The 24,610-nt window shown below is 36.5% G+C and overlaps 1 protein-coding gene and 1 non-coding gene across 2 annotated transcripts; both read left to right on the top strand.

Moving 5' to 3' along the window:
* The first annotated feature begins 3,045 nt into the window (after positions 1–3,045).
* On the top strand, positions 3,046–3,129 carry TRNAL-CAA. The gene has a single exon. It is a non-coding gene; the product is annotated as a tRNA-Leu (tRNA).
* Positions 3,130–3,350: 221 nt separating this feature from the next.
* Positions 3,351–4,388, top strand: LOC120074961 (ATP synthase subunit delta, chloroplastic). Its single transcript, XM_039028074.1, has one exon. It carries the CDS (start codon positions 3,443–3,445, stop codon positions 4,163–4,165), a length of 723 nt encoding a protein of 240 aa, XP_038884002.1. The 5' UTR covers positions 3,351–3,442; the 3' UTR covers positions 4,166–4,388.
* The last annotated feature ends 20,222 nt before the right edge of the window (positions 4,389–24,610 follow it).

Below are 24,610 nucleotides of genomic sequence, written 5' to 3' on the forward strand. Positions count from 1 at the left end.
CCCAATTTGCCATAAAACCGTATAATTACCCACTAAGGGTGGTTATTGTGAAAAATATTTTTAATTATCAAATAATTAATAAACATAAATAAATATGATAACTAATTTATCATATTATATTTATAACATATAGTTTTAATATTGCATCATATACAATATATCAACCATAGTTCTTTTCTTTATTTTTGACATTTAATATAAATCATATTTATATCAAATTTAATGACTATGAATCTTATTCATAGAAAATATATTTGAATCATATTCAAATATTAGTTCCTCAAATCAAACAATAATGTATCAAATACATTAATCAATTATATCATATATAATTGAATTAATTTAATTATATCATATATAATCAAATTCTTTCTTATTGATTTGAACATTTCAAATTAACCCCAAAACTGATTCTCAACTTGAATCCATTGAGTTACCAAGGGAACCTTATGGACTTATAGCTTGAAGCTCCAATAGTACGCGAATAACTGACTAAACTCTTTAATCACATTATCCACCATCCATTAACTGTCGGACACTCCACTAAAGACCGATAGTTGCACTCTTCGCACTACAGATATATTTCTGTGTCCATTAGATATAACCAATCAACAGTACGATGATCCTTCACAAATCGCTCGTAAGTATAGTTGGGTCAAATTACCGTTTTTCCCCTATAGTTACATCTAACTTCTTAAGTACCACTGATTCCTCTAATAAACAATAGATCATAGTCCCATTATGACTAAAGCCCTCTCAGGCCAAGAGAGGGTGTGGCGCCACATTGTTCAAGACCCAGAATCAACTCTTAAGGGAGCAATTTATCTACTTACCCCTACATCGGGGAATGAGTGAATTCCATCTTGTGTAGTTGAGTTTCTAGTCCCCAATCAGACGAATCCCTAAAATGGTAGGCTTATTGAGTCGGCGTTCTGGCCACAATCACCTATACAAATCAAAGGATGACCTTATAGGCAGAAGTTCATAACTCACTCAGGATTAAGGTCATGTTACCTATGGTCATCCTAGTGAAATGAAAGTCTCGATTATGAACGCCGTTATATAACGAGACTAAACATTTCGTGGTCCGATCTTATACAAACTCTTTTATATAGAATATCCCTACTCGCATGTCTAATACATGTGTTTTTGTATAGAATAATATCCCTGCTTGCATGTCTAATACATGAATGATCAAGATCATATCATTTGTAGCACTTTACAACATTGTAACACCTACAAAGCGTGTCATACTCATAGTGTCACCAGGATAAGGTACCCAATCTTATCCATATACTACAGACCATTTAGGTTATCACTTAAACATGATCCACCTGTATATCTCTACATACATGTTTAAGTTACAACGATAACCGTAGATGTTAGTTTATTGGTTCGCGGTTAATGAAACTAACATATCACATATTTCATAGACAAAGTAAATGAAAATATCAAATATTATTAATCATATATATGTTTGTTCATACAAGTGTTTACAAACTATAAGACCCTACGAGGTTAGAGCATCAACCCCAACAGTACTATGACTAATGCATGTTCCTTTGGGATTGCGTCTATGACCGATATGTGACCCTTTAGGTTCACTGCGATTGATATGATGAGTGTATACCGATACTTATATAAACTAGCTAACAAGTAACCTAGAGGGCCCGATAGTAAGTCACTTACTGAGTATTGTTATACTCATCCTTTCCTCTTTTATGTTTTCTTTCAGGTAATGATAGGAATGGACTGGGGAGGAACAGAGGGAACCCGTGATAGAGCCATATGGGGACATTTGAAAATGCTTCCGCACATGTTCTATTTTATTTTATTTATTTTTTTGTGTTTCTTTTTCTTCTTTCATTTGAGTACATTGTTAGATGACATATTTTCACTTATTTGCTTTAGGTCATTTCCTTTGTAAACGATTTATTAGGGATTCCAACTAAATGGTTTGGTTATTCGATTTATATTAAATTGATATTTGAGTTAGATTGGTCACTTGTGTTTTCACTGTATTTACGTTATGCCAGTCAAGATGTTTTGAATGTAAATGTGTGATTATGAGTAACGACCATTTTCAGAGTACTCGAAAGTTCGAGTCGTTATATATATACTACAGATATAGATATATACATTTGTATTAAAAAAAAGGACCAAAATGACATTTAACCTTAAGGGGGTCGTTTGTTTTGTGAGCATCCTAGATTCCCATGAAGTAGACATTTGGATTACCACATTTGTTTTGCGATATTGTAAGATACCCCCAACATCTAAAGATTCCCGAGCATCCTAAGATGCCCGGATGGAGGACATCTCGAGAGTTTTGGATGTTCTCCTGAAAATGGGTTTTCTAGATTTTCAAGTTGAAGACATCCCATTTTCCATTATTGTCCTTCCTTTTTATTTTACTTCACACACAAACACTCACACGCGCACGTGCACCCACACGCACACACACATTAATCTTTCTTCATATGTATTATATAATTAAATAAATACTATCAATCATATATATCATATATTTTTAGTTATATCGTGATTCTTATTATTTTTCAACAATATATTTAAATCTAAATTCAAATGAATATTTATTTTTATAAAAAAACTCAAATTATGATATATTATTTTGTTTAGAAAAATAACATACAAAAATAATATAAATGACATTAGTTTTAAAAGAAATCCAAATTGATAAAAAAAAAAAAATGTTATATAAGTTCAAATTATATAAAATTTATTATAAGTTAATAAATAGTTGTAATGACATTCTTGAAACATTATATAAATTTAAGACATTTTCGAATAGAAATCCTATAAAATAAACACAGTTATTAAAATGTTTCCAGTTATCTACAAAAATACTCCTACAAAATAAATATGACAATCTAAAGATGTCAGACATCTATAATTCCTAATATCTATAATTTCAGACATCTAAGATTTTGATTATCTACTTCCTAAAAAAAACAAATTGCTCCTAAGCTTAACATAGGTAAAATAATTCTAAAACAATTATAATTACGACTCTTTGAACAAATTGTCAGGATGGCCGAGTGGTCTAAGGCGCCAGACTCAAGTTCTGGTCCTCGTGAGAGGGCGTGGGTTCAAATCCCACTTCTGACATTCCTTTTTCCTATAAATTTGTGAATTGTTAATCAACAATTAAAATTTGGGGCTTAAATTGCCTCTTCCATTCCCATGCTTCCACGTGTCCACTTTTATCTATTTCAACAAAAGGCCTATTTTGCACCACAGCAATAAGATAACCCTTCAATTGTCAACCGTTGATCCCTTATTTCCTTAATCCAAGCCCTCCATTTCCACCACATAATCCTTAGCCTCTCTTTAGGTTTCAATTTACCACAAAAAATCGAAAAGACTTCTCAATTCCTCAGAACTCACAGCCAGCTCAAATTCCTCACCGGAGCCATCATCAATGGCCGCCCTTCACCAAACCGCCGCCTCTCTCCAGGCCAAGCTCCTTCCAACCATCCGAATCTCCCGAACCACTCCCGTAAACCTCTCCTTCTCCGCCACTTTTCCTTCTCGCAGTCTCCGCCTCGGCCACCACCGCTCTCACGGCGGCGCAAAAATGTCCGCCACAGCCGCCGGAAGCTACGCCGCAGCGCTGGCCGAAGTCGCAGCCTCGAACAACACGCTGGACGCCACAAGCAGCGACGTGGAGAAGATCGAGAGCGTGTTCGCGGATTCGCAAGTGTTCGATTTCTTTGCGAATCCAACGATTGGCGTCGAGAAGAAACTAGAAGTGGTGGATGAAATCGCTACATCCTCATCTCTACAGCCGCATTCGGCGAATTTCTTGAAGATCCTGGTGGACGCAAAGAGGATCGACATCCTGAAAGAGATCGTGACGGAGTTTGAATTGGTTTACAACAAGATTACGAACACGGAGCTTGCGGTGGTGAGTTCGGTTGTGCAATTGGAGCAACAGCATTTGGCGCAGATCGCGAAGCAGGTGCAGAAATTGAGTGGAGCGAAGAATGTGAGGATAAAGACGCAGATCGATCCGAGTTTGGTGGCTGGATTCACAGTCAGGTTTGGAAATTCTGGATCAAAACTTATTGATTTGAGCGTCAAGAAACAGCTCGAGGAAATTGCTGCTCAGATTGATCTTGGCAATATTCAACTGGCTGTATAAATTTACAAATGCATTTTGTGAATTTTTTGCTTTTTGTTGAGTGGTAATTATTGAGACTATATATAAATATATATATGTGATGTAATTTATTCGAATTGCTTTGAATCCTTAATTTGGTAATTTTGTAAATTTCTTGGCCGCAAGGTCGTGTTTGTTGGAACTATCATACTTGTATGATTTAAATTCTAAATGAGAAGGAAAAAAAAACCCTTGAAATTTGTAATTTGTTTAAAAAGTATATACTTCAAAAGTAACAATATTTCTTCGAGTAGAAACTCTTTAGAATTTTAGACGAAAATTGAAATATGAAATGATGTAGTAGTGACTAAAATGAAAATTTTAGATTACCCTATTGTTTTAGGTCATGATGCATAGTATTGCAACTTTTAAATGTATAGAGATACGGTTGAAACAAATGACAAAGTTTTAGTGTATTTATTGTAATTTAGTCTAATGATAATAGTAATTATAAATTTGTAATAAACTTCGAACTCTCCTCAACTTGAATAGAGAATGTAAAAGAGTGAACTTATTTCAATATTTTAACTAGCATGGTCTTCCTCCCTAGAGGAAGGATGTTTGATTTCTCACTGGTGCAATTATTATACTATAATAACTCCAATAGAGAAGACACGTTACTACAATTTAGTTTAAACTATATTGATAGTTGCAAGAATAGCAAAAAAAATATTAAAAATTTGTCAATTTAGCAATGATTTTTTCAATTTATAGTTATAGCAAAAAAAAAAAAAAAAAAAGGAAAAAAGTATTTGATTTTCATTCATGCTATTGAAGCATCTTGTTTGCCCATCGGCCTGTGGGTGATAACTCGACGAGATGTTTAGAGTCGAGCCCATCATTTTGAATAATTTCGTCCAGAACGTCCCCATGAATCTCCCGTCACGGTCACTAATGATGCTTGTAGGAACACCCCACAGTTTCACAACATGCTTGAAGAACAAGTGGGTTGTCATGTATGCGGAACACATTTTCGGAGTTGGGATGAATGTAACATACTTCGAGAATCTGTCAATGATGACCAGTATTGATTAACTTTCGGTAGGTGCATGATGAAGTCAAGGGATGCACTAATAAACATACTTCGAGAATTTGTCAATGATGACCGTAAGGGCTCTAATAAACCCGCTAACTTCGTCCTTTCCATTTTGTCTTGCTGACAGACAAAGCAAGTTTTGGTGTATTGCATGATATCGTTTCTGAGGCTCGGTCAGTAATATCCTTGTTTCAGTTGTGTGTAAGTTATTTGCCAGCCATTGTGTCCAGCCCACAACATGTCATAACACTCTTTCATCATTAATCTCTACAACTCCCCTAATCGAGGGAATATAAGCAGTTACCTTTAGTGAGGAAGAGGTCATCTTTGACCCAAAATTGACAAGTCCTCCCTTTTTTCTCTAGTTGTACAATTGCCCGAAGCCACCTTATCACTTGTGAGAGGTGCCTTAATCGTCTCTCGAATACTCACACTCAAACTGCTGGCTTTTATATGGGTAAGCATGCACAGGGTCGTATGCTCGCTCTTCTGACTGAGAGCATCTGCTACTTGGTTGGCCTTACTTGGCCTATGTTCAAACAAAGTCAAATTTGGCCAAACATTCTTGCCATTGAGCCTGTTTTGATGATAACTTGGGCTAACTGAAAAAGTGGCATATAGAACTGTTGTTTGTCTTGACCATAAATTTGCCACCTAGAAGGTATTGTCTCTAGGTCCTAAAGCAATTAACAACTGCTAGCATTTCTTTCTCGGAAACGGCATACCGCTTCTCAGCATCATTCAACATACGACTCTCATACGCAATGGGGTAGCCATCCTGGAGAAGAACACACCTCAAAGCCAAGTCTGATGTATCCATCTTGACTTCGAAGGGCTTAGTAACATCGGCTATTCCGAGGATCGGGCCCTCTATCATGGCTTTCTTCAAGCCTTCAAAAGCGGCTTGGCACTCTAGAGTCCACCTTCAACTCCTATCTTTCTTCAACAACTCCGTCAGTGGTCTCGCCTATTTAGATAACTCTTCCACAAATCGTCAATAGTAATTGGCTAATCTAAGGAAGGATTGCAATTCAGTGATAGAGGTCGGCACTTTCCAATCTTGGATGGCTGCAAGTTTCCCCTCTGCCATCCCTATTTGCCCACATTTGATCACATGACCAAGGAAGTTTATGAGTTTCTGTGCAAATGAGCACTTTTCTCTCTTTACATATAACTGGTTCTTCCTCAACTTTTTGAAGACTAACTGCAGGTGGAATTTATGTTCCTCCATGGACGGGATGTTGATAACGGGTAGAAATGCACATTATTACAACGCAAAGATATAAAACAATGCAGGATTGCGACGGTAAAAATATATAAAATCGTGTCCAAAAGCATTAAGTTTAGAACATTGCGATCGCATGCGTCCATCAGATTAAAGCAACTAATGTACGTATTTTGTGCAGAAAAATGCATTGGCGTAAGGCAGAATTGCGATCCAAGGAATTCAACGTCCGAGAGCATTAAGAGATTGCGACCGCAAAGCTATGCAATCATATGCGTTCACAAAGATCTGCTCAAGAAGGTGGTTGCATAGAGACAGCACATCGAGGTGAAAGCTTAATAAATCACGATGGGACAGAAAGCTAATGACGAGTGAATCCGAATTTAATTGACAAGCCGTTAACGACACACCGTAGTAAGTACACTCAACTTTTCGGTGACAATTAATCGGCGCATCAGGCAGAGATTTAATGACATCCCATTAGTGCAATCATTTGAGAGAAAAGCTTCTTCACCTTGATCTCTATAAATACCGAAGGCCACCATCGGAAAAGGAGCTTAGCCATATAGAGAGTTCACCATACAAAAGATACTTAGCTGTTGTTCATAGTTTTCTTACACTTAGAAGGCGGAGGCGAGAGAAAAGAGAAAACGCCAGAAGATCGTTCCTGGTCAGCTCAAGAGAGTGCTGGGAAGCGTTGAGAATGGAGAGAGGGCCGACTCTTGCAAAAGCAAGAATATTCTTTCAGGCAGAGTAGAGAAAAACAGTGTAAAAGCCTTGGGAAGCAAGAAATTGCTACCAGGCCCCTCTTTACTTTCCATTGTCATCTTATATCTTGATTTCATTTATAAAATGGAATTTGCATCTCTACATTTGTTCACTCTCTTTACATTACGCATGAGTAACTAAACTTCCGAATGGGTTGAAAAGCACTTAGCTAACATGACCTAAGATCTTCATTTTATGCGATCATCTTGTCTTATGTATGCATCCATCACCCCTTTAGAGCTACTCGAGAGAGTCTAAAGAAAGAACCTAGACTTGAAGAGCTAGGTTAGAATCTAGACTTGAGAAAGTTAGATTAGAACCGCATAAGCAAGAGATAGAAACTTAGAGATAAGTTCTGTTTGTTAATATGCATCGCATACACCCTAGAAATAGGTTATGGTAATATGCGGTCGCCTTGTGTATGTGTGTGTCATTCATCATCGCATAGACAAGAATAGAGACTTAGGTGTAAGTCCTATAGACATCATCGCATACGTCCTAAAACTATGAGCTATAGCATTTACATTGAGAGATGACTTGGTGTTGTATGTGTGTAGCATGATCGCATAACGTGATGCAATCTTAGGAAGTGTTAGCTAAATTCCTTAACAACCCATTCCCCTGCATACTCATTGTAACTTTCGTTGTTATTAATTCTTTTCTGAATTCCATTGCATAGAATCTATACCTTAAACAAACATACCAACCAACTCACTGTTTTATTTGTCACCACAAAGAAATCTGAAATCACCGTCACATATTGTCTCCATAGTCCCTGTGTTCGACCCTGGGCTTACCAAGCAACCTAGTAGGATTTATACTTGGATCTTGCTAGGAAAACTTGCATGCACAACGCATACTCCACCATCGCAATATACACCATAATTTCATCATACTCACAACACATCAAGTTTTTGGCACAGTTTTTGAGGACTACGACAGTACAGATTGTGCTAATGGTAACTTTTTGATTCTCTTTGCAGCTTTCCATCTCTGTGCACTGCCTCTCCTTTGGTAAGGGAAGAAGCGGGCGTCGTATGAGCGAAGGACAAAATCCTGAGCCCAATTACGACCCAGAGATTGAGTGAACTTTTCGAAGAAGAAGAAGAAACAGCTACCAACAACAACAAGAGAAAGATCCCAACATGGCGTAGCAACTAGAAGATAGAGCACCGAAAGCAAATAATATTATAGCGAATCTCATCATCTTGGCGAACGATCGCAATAGGCCCATCCGGGACTATGCATCACCCAACCATTATGATTTCTCACTAGGAATCATGAGGCTAGCCTTAAACGAATCGAGGTTTGAGATGAAACCGGTGATGCTGCAGATGATTCAAATTGTCGGACAGTTTGACGGTAGGCGTGGCGAAGATCCGCACGCTCACCTCTAGAGCTTTATTGAAATCTGCAATACGTTTGTGTTCCCAAATATTTCCGCTGATGAGGTTCGAGTAACGTTGTTCCCATTTTCGTTGTGTGACCAGGCTCGGAAATGGGCTTATTCTCTCGAACCAAAGGAGATTACATCGTGGAAACAGGTAGTGGAAAAGTTCATGAAGAAGTACTTCCCTTTGACAGAAAACACCAGAAGAAGGAAGCTAATCACTAATTTTGAACAAGATATCAACGAATCGTTCAGTGACGCCTGGGCGAAGTTTAAAAGACTGGTGCGAGATTCTCCGCACAATGTCTTACTAGATTGTTTATAGATGGAAATTTTCTACCACGATTTGAACCCTGTATCGCAAACAGCTGCCAATGCGGCAACAACTGGAGGTCTGCTCGACAAAACTTACGACGAGACTAAGAATATACTTGATCGCATTTCAAAGAATCATGAAGACGGGAGAGAAAGCGATCAACGACTGAGAATTAAAAACAGTGACACAAGTAATAGGGCCATCGCATCCCTACAAAATCAAATGACTGCGATGATGAATTTAATACAAGGAATCGCAATCAGCAGCCCAGAAACGCATAGTGGGCAGGTCAACAAAATCAACCAAACGAGCACAAGTTGTGCCACTTGCGGTGAAGGCCATCCAATGGAAGAGTGTCCGAGGAACCCACAGGTTGTTTATTTCATGAAGAAATAACCCTTTTTCTAATACTTACAACCCTGGGTGGAGAAACCACCCTAACTTCACGTGAAAAAATCAACAACAAAATTTTCAACCAATAGCGCAAAAAGAAGGGCCACACGGATTTTTCCCGCGAACAAACGGTCAAACAAAAAATTAAGCTAGTAGTTCGAAGGCGCCGCAATCTTCATCTCTGGAGAGCTTACTGAAGCAGTATATTGAAAAGAATGAAACAGTACTCCAGAATCAAGCGACGTCTATCTGCAATCTTGAAATTCAGATAGAACAGATTGCGGACGAACTCAAAAGTAGACCGTCAGGGGCACTGTCGAGCTCAACAGAGCTCCCGTGCAACCCAGGGAGTACGGGAAAGAACCAATGTCAAATTGTGACTTTGCGAAGCGGAAAGACAGTGGAGGAGGAGAAGAAGGAGACGAGTAGGACTGCCCCGATTGCGATGGAACCACAAACCCCATTGACTCAAGAAGAAACAGAAGAACAGGAGACGATGGAACTAGAAATTGCATCCACTTCAAAGCCGATAGAGCAGAAAATCGTGAAAATACAGCTGCCACCATTCCCCCAGAGACTTAAGAAGAAAAAAAATGATGAAGTGCAATATCATCGCTTCATGGACATGTTGAAGCAATTACATATCAATATACCTTCACTGAAGCGATTGAACAAATGCCAAGGTATGCGAAGTTTCTGAATGATATGGTAACAAAGAAAATGAGCATTGGTAAGTTTGCAACGGTGGCGTTAACGCAATGTTCAAAAACCATAATTCCATCGAAAATGTGGGACCCTGAAAGTTTCACAATACCTTGCTCGATCGGAGGGTTATATATTGGTCAAACGCTTTGCGATCTTGGGGCCAGCATCAACTTAATGCCCTTTTCAACTTTTAAGTAGCTGAATGTGGGGCAGTTAACGCCCACGATGGTGACTCTTCAACTAGCTGACTGGTCCCTTGTGCATCCAGAAGGAAAGGTGAAAGATGTCTTGGTCACGATTGAAAAATTTATCTTACCGGCAGACTTCATCATCCTTGATTATGAAGCGGACAAGAATGTACCCATCATTCTGGGACGACCATTTCTATCTACTGGTCGCGCTCAGATTGATGTGTACAAAGAAGAGATCACACTGAGCATGAATGGACAGAAGATCAGGTTTGATATTATTGAGCTATGAAATATCCGGAAGAAGAAGATCTCACTGAATCTGATAATGAACCCAGTTTATATGAAGAAGAAAAGTCTGAAGATGAAGATGAAAATGAAAGAAAGGATGCGACCACATCCATAGTAACCTAGAAAATATTGCATACATCGCATGCGTCCTAAAACTAGGAGCTATAGCATTTGCATTGAGAGATGATTTGCTGTTGTATGTGTGTAGCATGATCGCATAACGTGAACGCAATCTTAGGAAGTGTTAGCTAAATCCCTTCTCAACTCGTTCCTCCGCATACTTATTGTAACTTTTGTTATTATTAACTCTTTTCTCAATTCCACCGCACAGAATCTATACCTTAAACAAACATACCAACCAATTCACTGTTTTATTTGTCACCACAAAGAAATCTAAAATCACCTTCGCATACTGTCTCCATAGTCCCTATGTTGGACCCTGGGCTTACCAGGCAACCTAGTAGGATTTATACTTGGATCTTGCTAGGAAAACTTGCATGCATAACGCATACTCAACCATCGCAATATACACCATAATTTCATCATATTCACAACGCATCAACTGTACACAACTATATCGTCAAGGTAGACTACCATAAAGTTGTCTAGATATTCATGAAACACTTGATTCATTAACGTACCAAACATAGCAGGGGCGTTGGTGAGGTTAAATGGCATGGCTAGGAACTTGAATGCCCCAAATCTCGTAACACAGGTGGTCTTTAGCCTATCGCCCTCTACAATGCAAACCTAGTACTACCCTGATCTTAGGTCAAGCTTCGTAAAGTACTTGGCCCCATGGAAATGATAGAACGAGTCAGTGATGATGGGTAAAGGGCACTTGTTCCAGACTATGAGCTTGTTCGATGCTTTGTAGTCAATACACAATCGGAGGCTTCCATCCTTACTCTTCTGAAACAGCACAGGCGCCCCGTAGGGCGCTTTGGCGGGTGTAATGAATCCCGCATTTAATAGTTCGTCTAACTGTTTTCTAAGTTCTACCAACTTTGACGGCACCATGCGATATGCATTTTTAGCAGAGGGTTTAGCCTCGGGTAACAATTCAATCTCACGGTCCATCCCTCTCCGTGGAGGCAGGGCTTTTAGTAAACTCTCTGGAATGATGTCGATGTATTTGTCTAACACATATTGGATCTCCTCAGGAATAGACTCTTTAGGCCCTTCTTTCCCGACCACGAGAATTCCCATGAAGGTAGGTTCGTCACGGGCTAGCCCTCTCTTCAGTTGGAGGGTCGATATCATTTTCACTCCGTTTAGTTTCGTGATGTTTGTCTGGACAACAGTGGGGTTCAACCCCGTCATTACTAAACATTTGGCTATAGGCATCCGGATGACCTTGTGTACAAGGACAAACTCCATCCCTAACACCACAAGTCGTTCATCTTTACGATCACAAAATTGGTCTGTCCAGCCCACGAACCCAATGATGGGTAGGGCGACTGAGTTCACCGCTTTCATTTTTCCTGGGTTCTTGTCCCATTGCAGGTTGAGACAAGGGGCTTCTATCTCAGTAATAAAGTTGTGAGTGGCTCTAGAGTCGACCATCGTGCACTTGGCCAACTTATGATTCACCTATACCTCGACATACATGAGCCGATGTTCCATTGGTTCCTTATTTCCTTCTGACTTCTTTTGGAAGGTATATAAAAGCTTTAGGGCCCCTATACGTAGGTTATCATCGCCATATTCTGTCGGCATGTTTGACTCAACTATTTCCCCATCAGTTTTAGAGTTTGTTGCCAATGAAGCCTGGAAAGCTTTAAGGGCCGCTTGATTCAGACATTCATACACTTGATGAGGCCCCTTACACAGGAAGAACGAGAGGGGTCCCCATTTGTAATTACTCTGTTGCTGATTAGGCGCACGCCCCATATATCCCCCCTAGGATGGAAGGGTTTACAATCCATTCCTTCTGCTTTGTCCCCTCTCCCACTCTTAGGAGAGCTAGATCTGCTTGGCTTGTTACCCCCCACTGAAGGAGGTTGAATTTCGCCCTGATTCCTAGGGCATATCGTTGGTGAGATCAAACCGTCGTTTTACTACAGTGTAGGCTTTAGAGAGACTCTGGAGTCGTTGTTTATAAAATTTGGTTTTTGCCCATGTCTTAAGCCCCTCGACAAAACAAATTTTTTTATCTTTCTCTGACCTATCTCGGATGTCCAACATCAATCCCGCGAATTGCTTTACATATTCTCTGATACTACTAGTATGTTTCAGTTCACGAAATTTGCGTTTTGCCAAAATTTCGACATTCTCGAGGAAGAATTGAGAACGTTATTCCTGTTTTAATATATCTCATGTGTTAATGGTACATTAACCCTCTTGGATGTCCATGAAACGGGACTTTCACCATAACTTGGCCTCGTCTGCCAGGTGCATTGTCACCAAGGGGATCTTAGATTCTTCAGTCATTGTATTCATTGCCCTGAAATATTGCTCCAAATCGAAGATGAAATTTTCTAGGACTTTAACGTCGCGAGCCCTATAGAAGGGCTTAGGTTCGAGTACTTTCACCCTATTAAACTGGACCAAACCTCCAGCTAGGGCTTGATTTCCCACCGCTCTCATAGTGAGGTTTAGTTTTGCACTGACGTCTGCGATCTCGGTTCTACCGATATAGAGGGCGGCCCTAAAGTCTTCTGGCAAATTGTTCACCATCTAAACTATCTCTTTTTGCGAGCTACCTAGTTATTCGACACGCTTTTCCATATGAGCAACAGAGCTCAGCAAGTTGTCCCCATACTCGAAGCTCAAGATCTAGTAGCCTTTGCTTCTAGGGTCTCAACCCTTGTCATCAACTCCTTAATGGGCATTCCGTCTAAGCGACTAGCTACCACATTGATTCCAACGGCCTTCTCAGAGATTTCTTCTAATCGACTTTCTAAGAACCGAACATGATCAGGGACTTCTCTTAGATAGAGCAGTTGCTCTTCTATCTCAACAAACCGGTTAATGTGGGACTTGCCCAACTATTTTATAGCAGACATGATTGCAGCTTTTCAACTTCACGAGCCAACCTAACTCTGATACCAACTTTCACAATCACCTTTTCAGAAGCTTCACTTAGCAATTGTGTAGCACTTGTTCCCGCTCAAAACAAATCAGCCAATTCAAATTTGGATCACCGATGGCACACCGAGTGCCTCTTGCAACCTCCACCCCCGTTTTTGGGAAAACAGTTTTAGAAAACGGGTTTAGAGGAAAAGGTTTTTGCAAACGTTTGAAAGCATGATTTAAGTAAAGAAAGATTGTAGTAGGCTAGAAAGCAATAAGCAACAATAACAACTTTATATCATACTATTCTAAGTATGAGGATATGATGACTAGTCTTATCCCCATATACTACATTCTGAACAAAAAGCCAACTGGCATCTTGCAAATGCAAAAGGGCAAGCGGTCACTTACAACAAAAATTACAAGGAAAGCAAACTAACTTAACTAATGAAATACATAACATAAAAGCATGATAAAAATGGGTTGGATTGGACATGTGGCCATAGGTAACACGCCCTAGACATGCATGACTGTTACACCTAACAGCAGCACCGCCCACTTGTGCACGCACCTCACGCCAGCGCGCCCTTGCCCCGTGTCTTGCCCAGTGCCATCCAATGCCTGCCCCACGCCCACCCTTTCACGCCCACGCCTAGCCATGACCACCCACACCCATTTTTAGTGCCTATTTGCTCATTTTTTAGCATTTTGGTTGTTGATGAGTATTTTTCAAGTCGAAATTGGATTTTCTTAATATTTTGACCCTAAAATTAATAACTTTGGATTTTAAAGTGATTTTTGGGCCATTTTGGACCATTTAAGAAAAATGGACCTAAGAAGCAAAATGTGAATGTCTAGGTGTTAAATTGAGTTCAATTTGTTACATTGAATCATTAAGGGCTATTTAGGGTTAATTTGACCTCTTGTGAGTGTCTAGTAACCTTGGAGCTTTATTTTAGATCGAATTGAGATGGGGAAGGCTTATAAGCCAAGGAGCTCATGCCCGTGACTTTGAGTGTTTTATTTTTAACTCTTTTGATATAAGTTATATGTTTGATTTGTGAGTGGTTATTTTCAAGTTTTCTATATAAAATCTATATGTGGTACTATAGTATGGTATGACTTGAGTTAAAAGCTCACCTCTTTTATGAAAACCATGTCTTAAATACGCTTGAGCATTGATTTCTGATATCATGAATTTCTTATGACTTGGATGCTGAAATGTGATTTAACTCTGGGTCATTTAAGCATAGTTATAAAAATAAACTTGATAAAGAATATAGAATGAAATGTGTGTTCCAAAGGAAGGTTGTTGTGATGATTGCTGGATATGGGGTTTTACACCACGGGATATGGTGATTGAGGGTGGTGGTTTATAAACAACTCTGTTGTCATTGAATTTGATAATGTAATGAGAAATGTGTGAAATGCTTTCTTGATTTGTATAATTTTGTGGAAAGAGGGTCAAAACCCTAAATCTGTAAACCTTGGCTAGCAGGGGATCTTCATGAGCTAGTGTAGCCAGATAGGAATCTATGCTTGGGGCGATTAGTTACATATGAATGTTTCCTAGGCATTTCACTGACTTATTATAATTTAAACATCCCTATGTAATTGATGAAACTCTGAGGCTGAAAGATGGCTTATTTCAAAGAGAGACCTGGCTTCGAGGCTGAAAAATGGCTTAACTCAAAGTTAGACATATCTTATAATCCAAAGCTGAAAGATGGCTTAACTCGGAAAAGGAGAGGGGGCAATAGGGCTATTGGGCTGAAATATGACTTAACTCATAGTCAAATATCTATCAGATTCTAGGGCTAAAAGATGGCTTAACCCAGAGGCCATAACATTGTTTTAGGGTTGAAAAATGGCTAAACCCAAAAGTTGCAACGTTGCTTCGGGGCTGTAAGATGGCTTAATTCGGAGTAAGTTTGATATATTTGGTTTTGGGGCTGAAATATAACTTAATCTGGAGTAAGTTTGATATATTGGGTTCCGGGGCTGAAATATGGCTTAACTTGGAAATTGTAAAAAAACCTTTATGTGCACGTATGGCTTAATAGAGGGTAAAACATATGAGGATATATTAGATATGACTATTAGTAAGTGGCATGGGTTGGTCAACTAGTTATTATGTTGAGATGTATAGATCGTGCCACTATAAAAGTTTATATGTTTCCAGGGATAATGATGATCAAAATGTTGTTTATTGTGTTATATGTTGATAATGGTTTCATGAATGAGTTCTATGTTTATGACGTTACTAAATGACTATTGAAATGAGGACCTATTGATGTTTTAAATTTTTTTTATTGATTTCCATTTATGATTTTTCTAAAGAGAAAGAATATGTTATATTAAATTTACTATTCACTAGGCATTAGCTCATATTTTTCCATGTTTTATGTTTTCCCCCTGTCAGATAGCGAGCAAGTTCCTGATTCAAGCTAAGTTGTTCACTACCACATGGCGAGAGTCTCCTGCTACATTGTAGGCCTACATGTTTTAAAGTCATGTGTAAATAGTTTGCATATCAAAAATCATATGCATTAGAGTTTTAGAACTGTAGGACACAAGTAGTTGTAGTTGTCAGTATAAGATTGTTTCTATAGCACTTAAACTTTGTTGATGTTTATATATAACAGAAGATGGAAGCAATGAAATGTGTCTGTGAATTTCATAATATCGAATATGAAAAATGGAAATTAAATGTATTAAATGATCAATGTGTGACTATTTAGGTTCAATTACAAGTTGAGTTGGTTAGTAAAAATGTTAAATGTCACCGGGGGAGGTGATGTTTAGTATCTTCACACTTCTTCTTGGATTAGGTAGGTAATCTGGGAAGGGGCATGACAGTGCCTTATCCTGATGACACTATGGATACGACCCACTTTGTAATAGTTACAAATAGTTTGATCCAAACCATTTATGTAGAAATATGTGAGTGGGGGCATCCTATACAAAGAGTTTGTATAAGACCGAACCACAAAATATTTAATTTCTCTTTGTAAGTCCGTTAATTGATGAGATTAATATTTCATAGGATTATCATGTGTGACTCGATGTTAATCTTGAGTGATTTATGAACTCTTGCCTATGAGGTCAGATCTTTGATTTGTACAGGTGAGAGTGGCCCAAGTTGTCGACTTAATAAACCTACCATTTTAGAGACTTGACTAAATCAAGATGAAATTCATTCTTCTTGCATAAGGTAAGTAGATGAGTAGTTCTCTTAAGTGCTAATTTCAAGTCTTGAACAAGGGGCCCCACCCTCTCACTTGCCCGAGAAAGACTTAGTTTATGATTGGATCATAAACAAATTGCTCATTAGAGGAATTGGTGGTACTTAAGGAAAAAATTAATTACAGGGATAAAACAGATATTTAGCCCAACTGTAATTATGAACAACTTGTGAAAGATCGACTTGCATATATTGATTATATCCATGGACACAACTTGTCCTACAGTGCAAAGTTCAATTATAGGTCTACAGTGGTTTTCCTTTTAGTTAATAAATAAAGGTTAATTTAATTAAAGAGTGTAATTAATTAATCTTGAATCATTGGAACGTATAATATGTAGGGTTCCCTTTCTAGCTTATTACGAACCAACAAGGATCAACTACGTTAAAAGAAAATTTGAAATATTCAAATTTATGAGGAAAAATATTAATTGTATTGGATACGATTAATTACATGATCTATTATAAAATTTATTTGAATAATATTCAAATTATAACTTTATAATATAGAGAATTAATTTATTTGAATATGATTCAAATAATTAATTATTTAATTTGAATAAAATTCAAATTAAAGAGATGATGCAAAGAATGAATATTTAAATATAATTTAAATATTTAAGTCCATTTGAGACATTAAATGAATGATTGTATTTTAATATTGAGTAGATAATTAAATATTGTAGAGGAAAAATATTTAAATATGGTTTAAATATTTAAAATAATTTAATATGAGATATAGTTTGGGGAGATATTTAATAAAATTGGATATTATTAAATATTTAATCTTTGTAGAAAGATTATCCCAATACGATTAGGAGTAACCCATAGAGTTGTGCAAATAGGGCCCTTGAGAACCCTCATATAACACATTCTCTACAAGAATAATCTTCACTATTACTGGAGAAGTTTTTTGCTGCATTTGTGGAATGACAAAGGTATGTTGCTTAACCTTTTTCTTGATTATTTGTATTTTTAATTCGTTCAAGGAATCGAAATATTGGTGGTACATTTAATCCGTCAAAATTCAATTTCCTACAAAAAAAGTACATTTGTTCTAGGATATTAGTGGTAGGTAATCACTCATTCAAAATAAATTTCAAGTGTAACAATAGTGTATTTATAGTTTATCAACATGCATTTAAAAAATTGTTTAATTTGTCCTATTGGTAACCATTGTAAGTTGATGATGGTATAATAGAAAGTTAATATTCTAAAACAATGAATAAAAATTTAAATTAAGTACACCAATAATAACTAGCGCATGAGCGATTATTGACTAATAAATTTGGTGTAATGAATGATAAATTTAATATTAATTCTATATCTGATCAATCTAGTGAATATAAAACATATGGGTAGATTGATATACTAAAAATAAAGTATATTAGTTAACTATACACCAAAAATAAAGTATCATGTATTATTGATATGCATGTTGATATATTAAAAAGGGTAATTTTTTTAAGAATAAAAAAGGGTAAAAATAGAATAATGAAAAACGAAAAGGGAAATTTTTATAGATAGAAAAATATCAAACTATTTATAGAAATAACAAAAAGACAGACTTCTGCTATCCGATAGACTTCTGTTAACCTCTATAAAAAAAGATTAAAATTTTGTTATTTTGTATAAATAATTTCCTTAATTTTCTATGTTTGAAAATATCTACGATACTTCATTGATGTAAGACTGAAAAATTGGGTCCAAATGTTAGATGTTGCCCACTTTAGCTTCAACAACCAGAAAAGCTCATCCACGAGGAAGACCTTCTTTGAAGTGGTTTGCGATCAACAGCCTCTCATGCCTCACATCATAGACCGTCCCTATGCAGGGAAGAGCCCTCAAATGCATAACTTCACCAAAGAATGAAGATAGTCCTCTGAAGTAGCACGAACATGTCTAAAAAAAGCATCGAGACGTATGAAGAAGTGGGCCGATACAAAGCATAGACCTCAGGAGTTCCAAATAGGCGACCACGTATTGATTAAACTACGGTCAGAACAATTTCAGTTTCATGGCCAGCGAGACCAATGCCTTGTAAGAAAATATGCATGGGCAGTCGAAGTGATCGGGAAAGTCGAGAAGACCTCTTATTGGGTTCAGTTGCCCTCATGGATGAAGATTCACCCTGTCATCCATGTTAGCAATTTGAAGCCCTACCACCCTGATCCCAATGATGAAAAATGCAACACAATGACTCGTCCACCAGTCACGATGAAGAACACGGGCGAGAAAGAAGTCAAAAGAAATTTTTGCAAAATGAACGCGCCCGCATTGGACGACCAAGGCGAGATGTACACGAGTTCTTGGTGAAGTGGAAATACCTCCTAGATGAAGAGATCAGTTGGGAGCGCGTAGAAGACCTAAAGAATATTTTTCAATAGAAGCTGAGTTCGAATAGAGTCGGTTGGTGGGGTCGTCGACCAATTGAGTAGGGGAGAACGTAATAGTCATGCTTGTCCAGGGCATGTTGCTCGTGGCCGCATGCCTAATCCAACCCCTTTTTATCATGCTTTCATATTATGTATTTCATTAGTTAAGTTAGTTTGCTTTCCTTATACTTTTTTGTTTGTAAGTGACTGCTCGCCCTTTTGCATATGCAAGAGTGCCAGTTGGCTTTTTATTCAGAATGCACTATATGGAGATAAGACTAGTCATTATATCCACATACCTAGAGTAGTATGCTATAAAGCTGATGTTGCTTTCTAGCATACTACAATCTTTCTTTACTCAAATAATGCTTTCAAACATTTTCGAAAACCTTTTCCTCAAAACCCGTTTTCTAAAACCATTTTCCCAGAAACAGGGGTGGAGGTTGCGAAAGGCACTCAGTGTGCCATCGGGGATCCGAATTTGAATTGGCTAACTTATTTTGAGCGGGAACAAGTGCCACACAATCGCTAAGAGAAGCTTCTGAAAGGGCGATTGTGACATTAGGCGCACGCAGGTTGGGCGTGGTTGGGTGGCACTACTACTGCCCTATTCGAGAAAACCCCCATTTCAATTTAAGCCAATTTCAACCCTACTTAAAGCAAAAATTAGCACATATTTCCTTCTGAAATATGTTAAAGAAGCTTTAAACTAACTAACCTCATAATTTCAGCCCTTAACTTCTCTTCTACAGCTCAGAATCTCTCTAGGACTACACCTTGCTCGGATTCGCCAATTTTACAGACAACCTTCACTAACTTCATGATTTCTCCATCCTTCCAAGCTCAAATCACTCCGAGCCCTGGGTTATCTTCTACACTCAATCTTAGTTCAAAACTCACGAAAATGGCATGGGTAAATTGAAAGAACTATCCTTCCAAAAATACCCTTCATGTGTAGACAAATTCTGCCTTTTCATCATTCAATCATTTTGAAACAATCAGCTGCTTGCTTCTATTTCACGTGGCTTTTTCTCATTGTCCCTTATTCCTTCCATCCCTAATTAAGTTTATTAAGTTAAATTAATTTATAAATTTAGAATATTGATTTAAAAATATTTTTCCAACCCTAGCACTCCTCTTTACCTTGACCTACTTGTTTCACCTACTAAGTTTTATTTTTTCTTTTCTTCTAACACTTAGCCAATCTCAACTCATATTCATTAGCTAATTGCCCAATCATGATACATTGCTCCAATAACCAATAATATTACCAAGTTACAAAATAAGTAAAAAGATACTTTCATTGTAAAGTAATTTCCAACTACTACTTCAACATTTAACAACAAAATATGCTTATGTCATCTAATCCAAATGATTCATTTAGATAAATTCTAAACTCACTTATTTGAGTTAATTCAAAGCATAAACAAGAGGTAAAAGAACAAGGGCTTACATGCGTCCAACCTTATCCATATATAGAACTTTTAGGTTATCTCTTGAACATGTTCCACTTCGTATATCAACCAAATACTGTTCAAGACTACATATCATAACCTTAGATTTTTATGATTAATGGATAAATTAATATTGCATATTAATAATTAAGTTAATAAACTAATTAATTACGAGGCTTTAGGACACAAAGCTCAACAATCTCCCACTTGCACTAAAGCTAGTGAAAAGCCGGTGAGACATGTATCCTAGGGCATATTCTATACCCAACATGTTCTCCCACTTTTCCTAGCAAAGAAGAGACATGTCTCGTAATCCTAGACATTCTAAGTGACTCTCATACACTTTAGCCTAGAGAGTTATTTTATATAAATTAAACCATATGTCATTAAAAGTCATCTTAGTTATTACCATGATACTTTCTCTCAATATGTCTTATCCTAGACATTAGTGTTTGCTAATATCCTTAATCTTAGTCTTTGCACTATTATTATTATCTTATAAAAGTGTGATAGACTAACTCAGAACTGAAACACTTTCATATCGTTAAGGATATTTTATAGATAAAATTTTGTTTCACAAGCAAAACATGGATGTCTTGTGTATCAATCTTCACCACATCGGATGAAAATTTATCTTACTGTAGATTTCCCTAAATCTCTGTAAGACCTAGTGGATCTTGTAAAATATCATATCTTAACATTATATACAAAATTTCTCATTGTCCATAGATACTTTGAGAAAAAATTTTAATTTTCAACTCAATGGTCACACCATTAATATAACTAATATTACTAACCAATTAAATGTTAAGTCTCATTAATGCATTAATTGTCTCCTACTAAGAGAAGATAATTAATTATCTGTTCTCAACACTTGAGGTGTCTTAGAAAACTCTTCCTAAGACTTGTTCACATTAGAATGATACACAATCATTCTTCTGAAGTTCTGCATCTAATATTTGACAAACAATTTGTAAATATAAGATGCTTGAGACCCACTTAATATTATGTCCCTAATTGGTTACGTAGTTAAATTTTTATGTTATATTACAACATTCACAATGAGTAATGCGTCATTAACATAAAACATGTAAATATCCACTTGTCAATTAATGACTCTTTTGTCTATAATAGATCATTAATATTTGTTCAAACTCACAGGTTATGATAAATTTTATCAAATCTTATATTCAAAGATCTAATTATTTAATTCATTTCTCAAATGAATATATAAAATTTTGTAAACGATCTTTGAAAATTGAACTTCCTTGTTTGTTTGTGTTGATGCATCCTTTAACCTTTTCATAAAAAAAAAAAAAAAAAAAAAAAAAAAAAAAAACATTCGTTTTACATATCTCATATGCAATAATGAACAATGCTTATAGAATCTATTATGACAATGGGGGAGAAAATTGACAAACAATTTAATTTCTCTCGATAGATTTCACTCTGTGTATTGAGTCTTACTTTGAAGATCTACATCTTCTTATCTACACATGGATGTATCTTTTGTAGATCTATTCATATCCTGTGGGTTTTACCTCATCAAGAAAGTCTACAAGTCTAGACTGAGATGAAGTATATAGACTTTATCTCAAGTTCATGACTTTGACCAAACAATCCTTGTCAACTTCCCTCAACACGACTTTGAGGACGATAAGCGTTTAATTTGTCAACCAATACTACAAATTTGACTTCCATTAAAGTAATTGTAAAGGTTGAGTTATCTCATAACTCTCCACTACGATAGATACTTATCCTTGTTTGATTAGGATTCATTTGATATTCAAATGTGATTAAATGGTTAATAACACTTATTAACCTTTTAGTAGTTATACTTGGAACCAAAATATCAACACTATTTAACCTTAGTAAAAGCTTGCAGTCTTTTATTCAACATTCCTTATAAAATTAATATTTTTTATACAAATACATAATTTTATTCAAGATTGCATAAAAGACTATTCTGTTTCTCCTCGAGGGCAACCTACATATAAGCATAACTTTGAACATGTATATTCCTTTTTAGTTTGTTTCAACATATGCATCTTAACATACCCAAGTCCTGAAATGTTGTAAACTAGTTTGCTACATTTCCATAATCCAAAAAATTTTCTCCAAGATAATTTGAGAGGGAATAATGTTCACATTGCAATCTCTATTGCACATCCTAACAAAAGTATTGAAACGATGTATAACTAATCAATGATGTGATCATGTCTAACAAAGTGCTCATATTAAACATGACCAAGTCCAACAAGGTTCTTTCTCCTTTTGAAGCATAATTTCACCCAAATTGTATCTAATGCTTAAAATTGAGATATAATCTCATTTCCTATCAATTAGGCGTAGTACTGAAATTTCTGTACTTTTATGATATGATCATAATATGTCTTGATAGACTTGCCCAATTGATTTGAATTTTAGTTTAACTTCTTTGAACTCTTCAAAGAAAAAACTTTCGTCGCATTAGATAAAGATACTCATACACTTAAATATTCATCTACTAGATTGATGATACATTTACGATATTTATTTGACTTTTATATTCTCTAGACCACTTGGGTCAAAATGTGCAAGTCAAACATGTTCTTTGACCCTTTCCTTATCCAATAAGGTTCATTGATTATCTTGCATGAAATGCAAGATTTTTAAATAATTTAAGTAATTTAACTTTAACTCTTAGAGAATGACATGTACCAGTCTAAATTTGATGATAATCAACTTTAATTGCCAAAGAAAGTATCTCTTAGGAAAAAAATAATGTCTTTCTGTTATGGATTCAATAATCCTGAATTCCTCATTGCAGTATTTGTATGTGAAACATTTTAACACATACTAACTGTACTTATTTAGGGCTGAACAGATTTTCAAACAACTTTTGAAAATATGCTTTATTACATAAAACATTCATACCATATGAATTAACTAGTAACAAAGACTTGAGAGATTGAATTTTACTTATGGTGATAAAACCACAATGTTCAGCATAAGTAACAACTATGACCTCTCATTGTTGGGATTGGTGTCTTAAATCTCTCTTGTATTCTCGTAGTTTGTAAACTTTGTAAACGAATTATATCAATAAAATAATTGTTATTTTATGAGCATACACTCAGGTAACTAAGATCCTAGGTTACTTTATGAACTTTAAACATATATGTAGAGACATGCAGGTGGATCATGTTTAAATGATAACCTGAACAAGTCTGTTGTAGATGGATAAGGCTGGGTACTTTATTCTCGTGACACTATAGATACAACTTGCTTCGTAATTGTCACAAGCATTGTAAAGTGCTACAAATGATCTGATCCCAATTATTCATGTGGAGACATGTGAATGGGGTATTATATACAAAAAGTTTGTATAAGACCGAACCACGAAATGAATAGTCTCTTTCTATAATACCATTGCTAGAAGAGACTTACATTTCACCAGGATGACCATAGGTAACTTGACTTGAATCTTGAGTGAATTGTGAACTCTTACCTATGAAGGCGGTCTTTTGATTTGCATGGGTGAGAGTGGCCAGATTCACTTACTTAATATGCCTACCACTTTGGAGATTCGTCTGATTAGGGAACTAAGAACACAACTACTCAAGAAGGAATCCATTCCTTCCCTATTGTTAGGGTAAGCATAGAAATTTCTCTCTTAAGAACTGGTTCTGGAGATTAAACAATGAAACAACCCACCTTCTCTTAACCAGATAGAGTTTCAGTTATAGTTGAACTATAACTTATTATTCTTAGAAAGATTAGTGGTACTTAAGGAGTTATATGTAACTATAGGGGAAAAATGGTAATTTTGGTATAGCTATACTTACGAACAATTTGTGAAGGGTCAACGCATTGGTTATATCAAGTGGATACAAAAATATATCTGTAGTGCGAAAAGTGCAGTTGTCGGTCTTTAGTGAAGTGACCGATAGTTAATGGAGGTTGATTAATTTAATTAAAGAGTTTAATTAATTAATCAAATACCATTGAAGTTTCAATCTATAGGTCCATAGAGCCTCCTCGTTAG

Source organism: Benincasa hispida, chromosome 4 (assembly GCF_009727055.1).
Source record: "Benincasa hispida cultivar B227 chromosome 4, ASM972705v1, whole genome shotgun sequence".
In the NCBI taxonomy this organism is placed as follows: domain Eukaryota; kingdom Viridiplantae; phylum Streptophyta; class Magnoliopsida; order Cucurbitales; family Cucurbitaceae; genus Benincasa; species Benincasa hispida.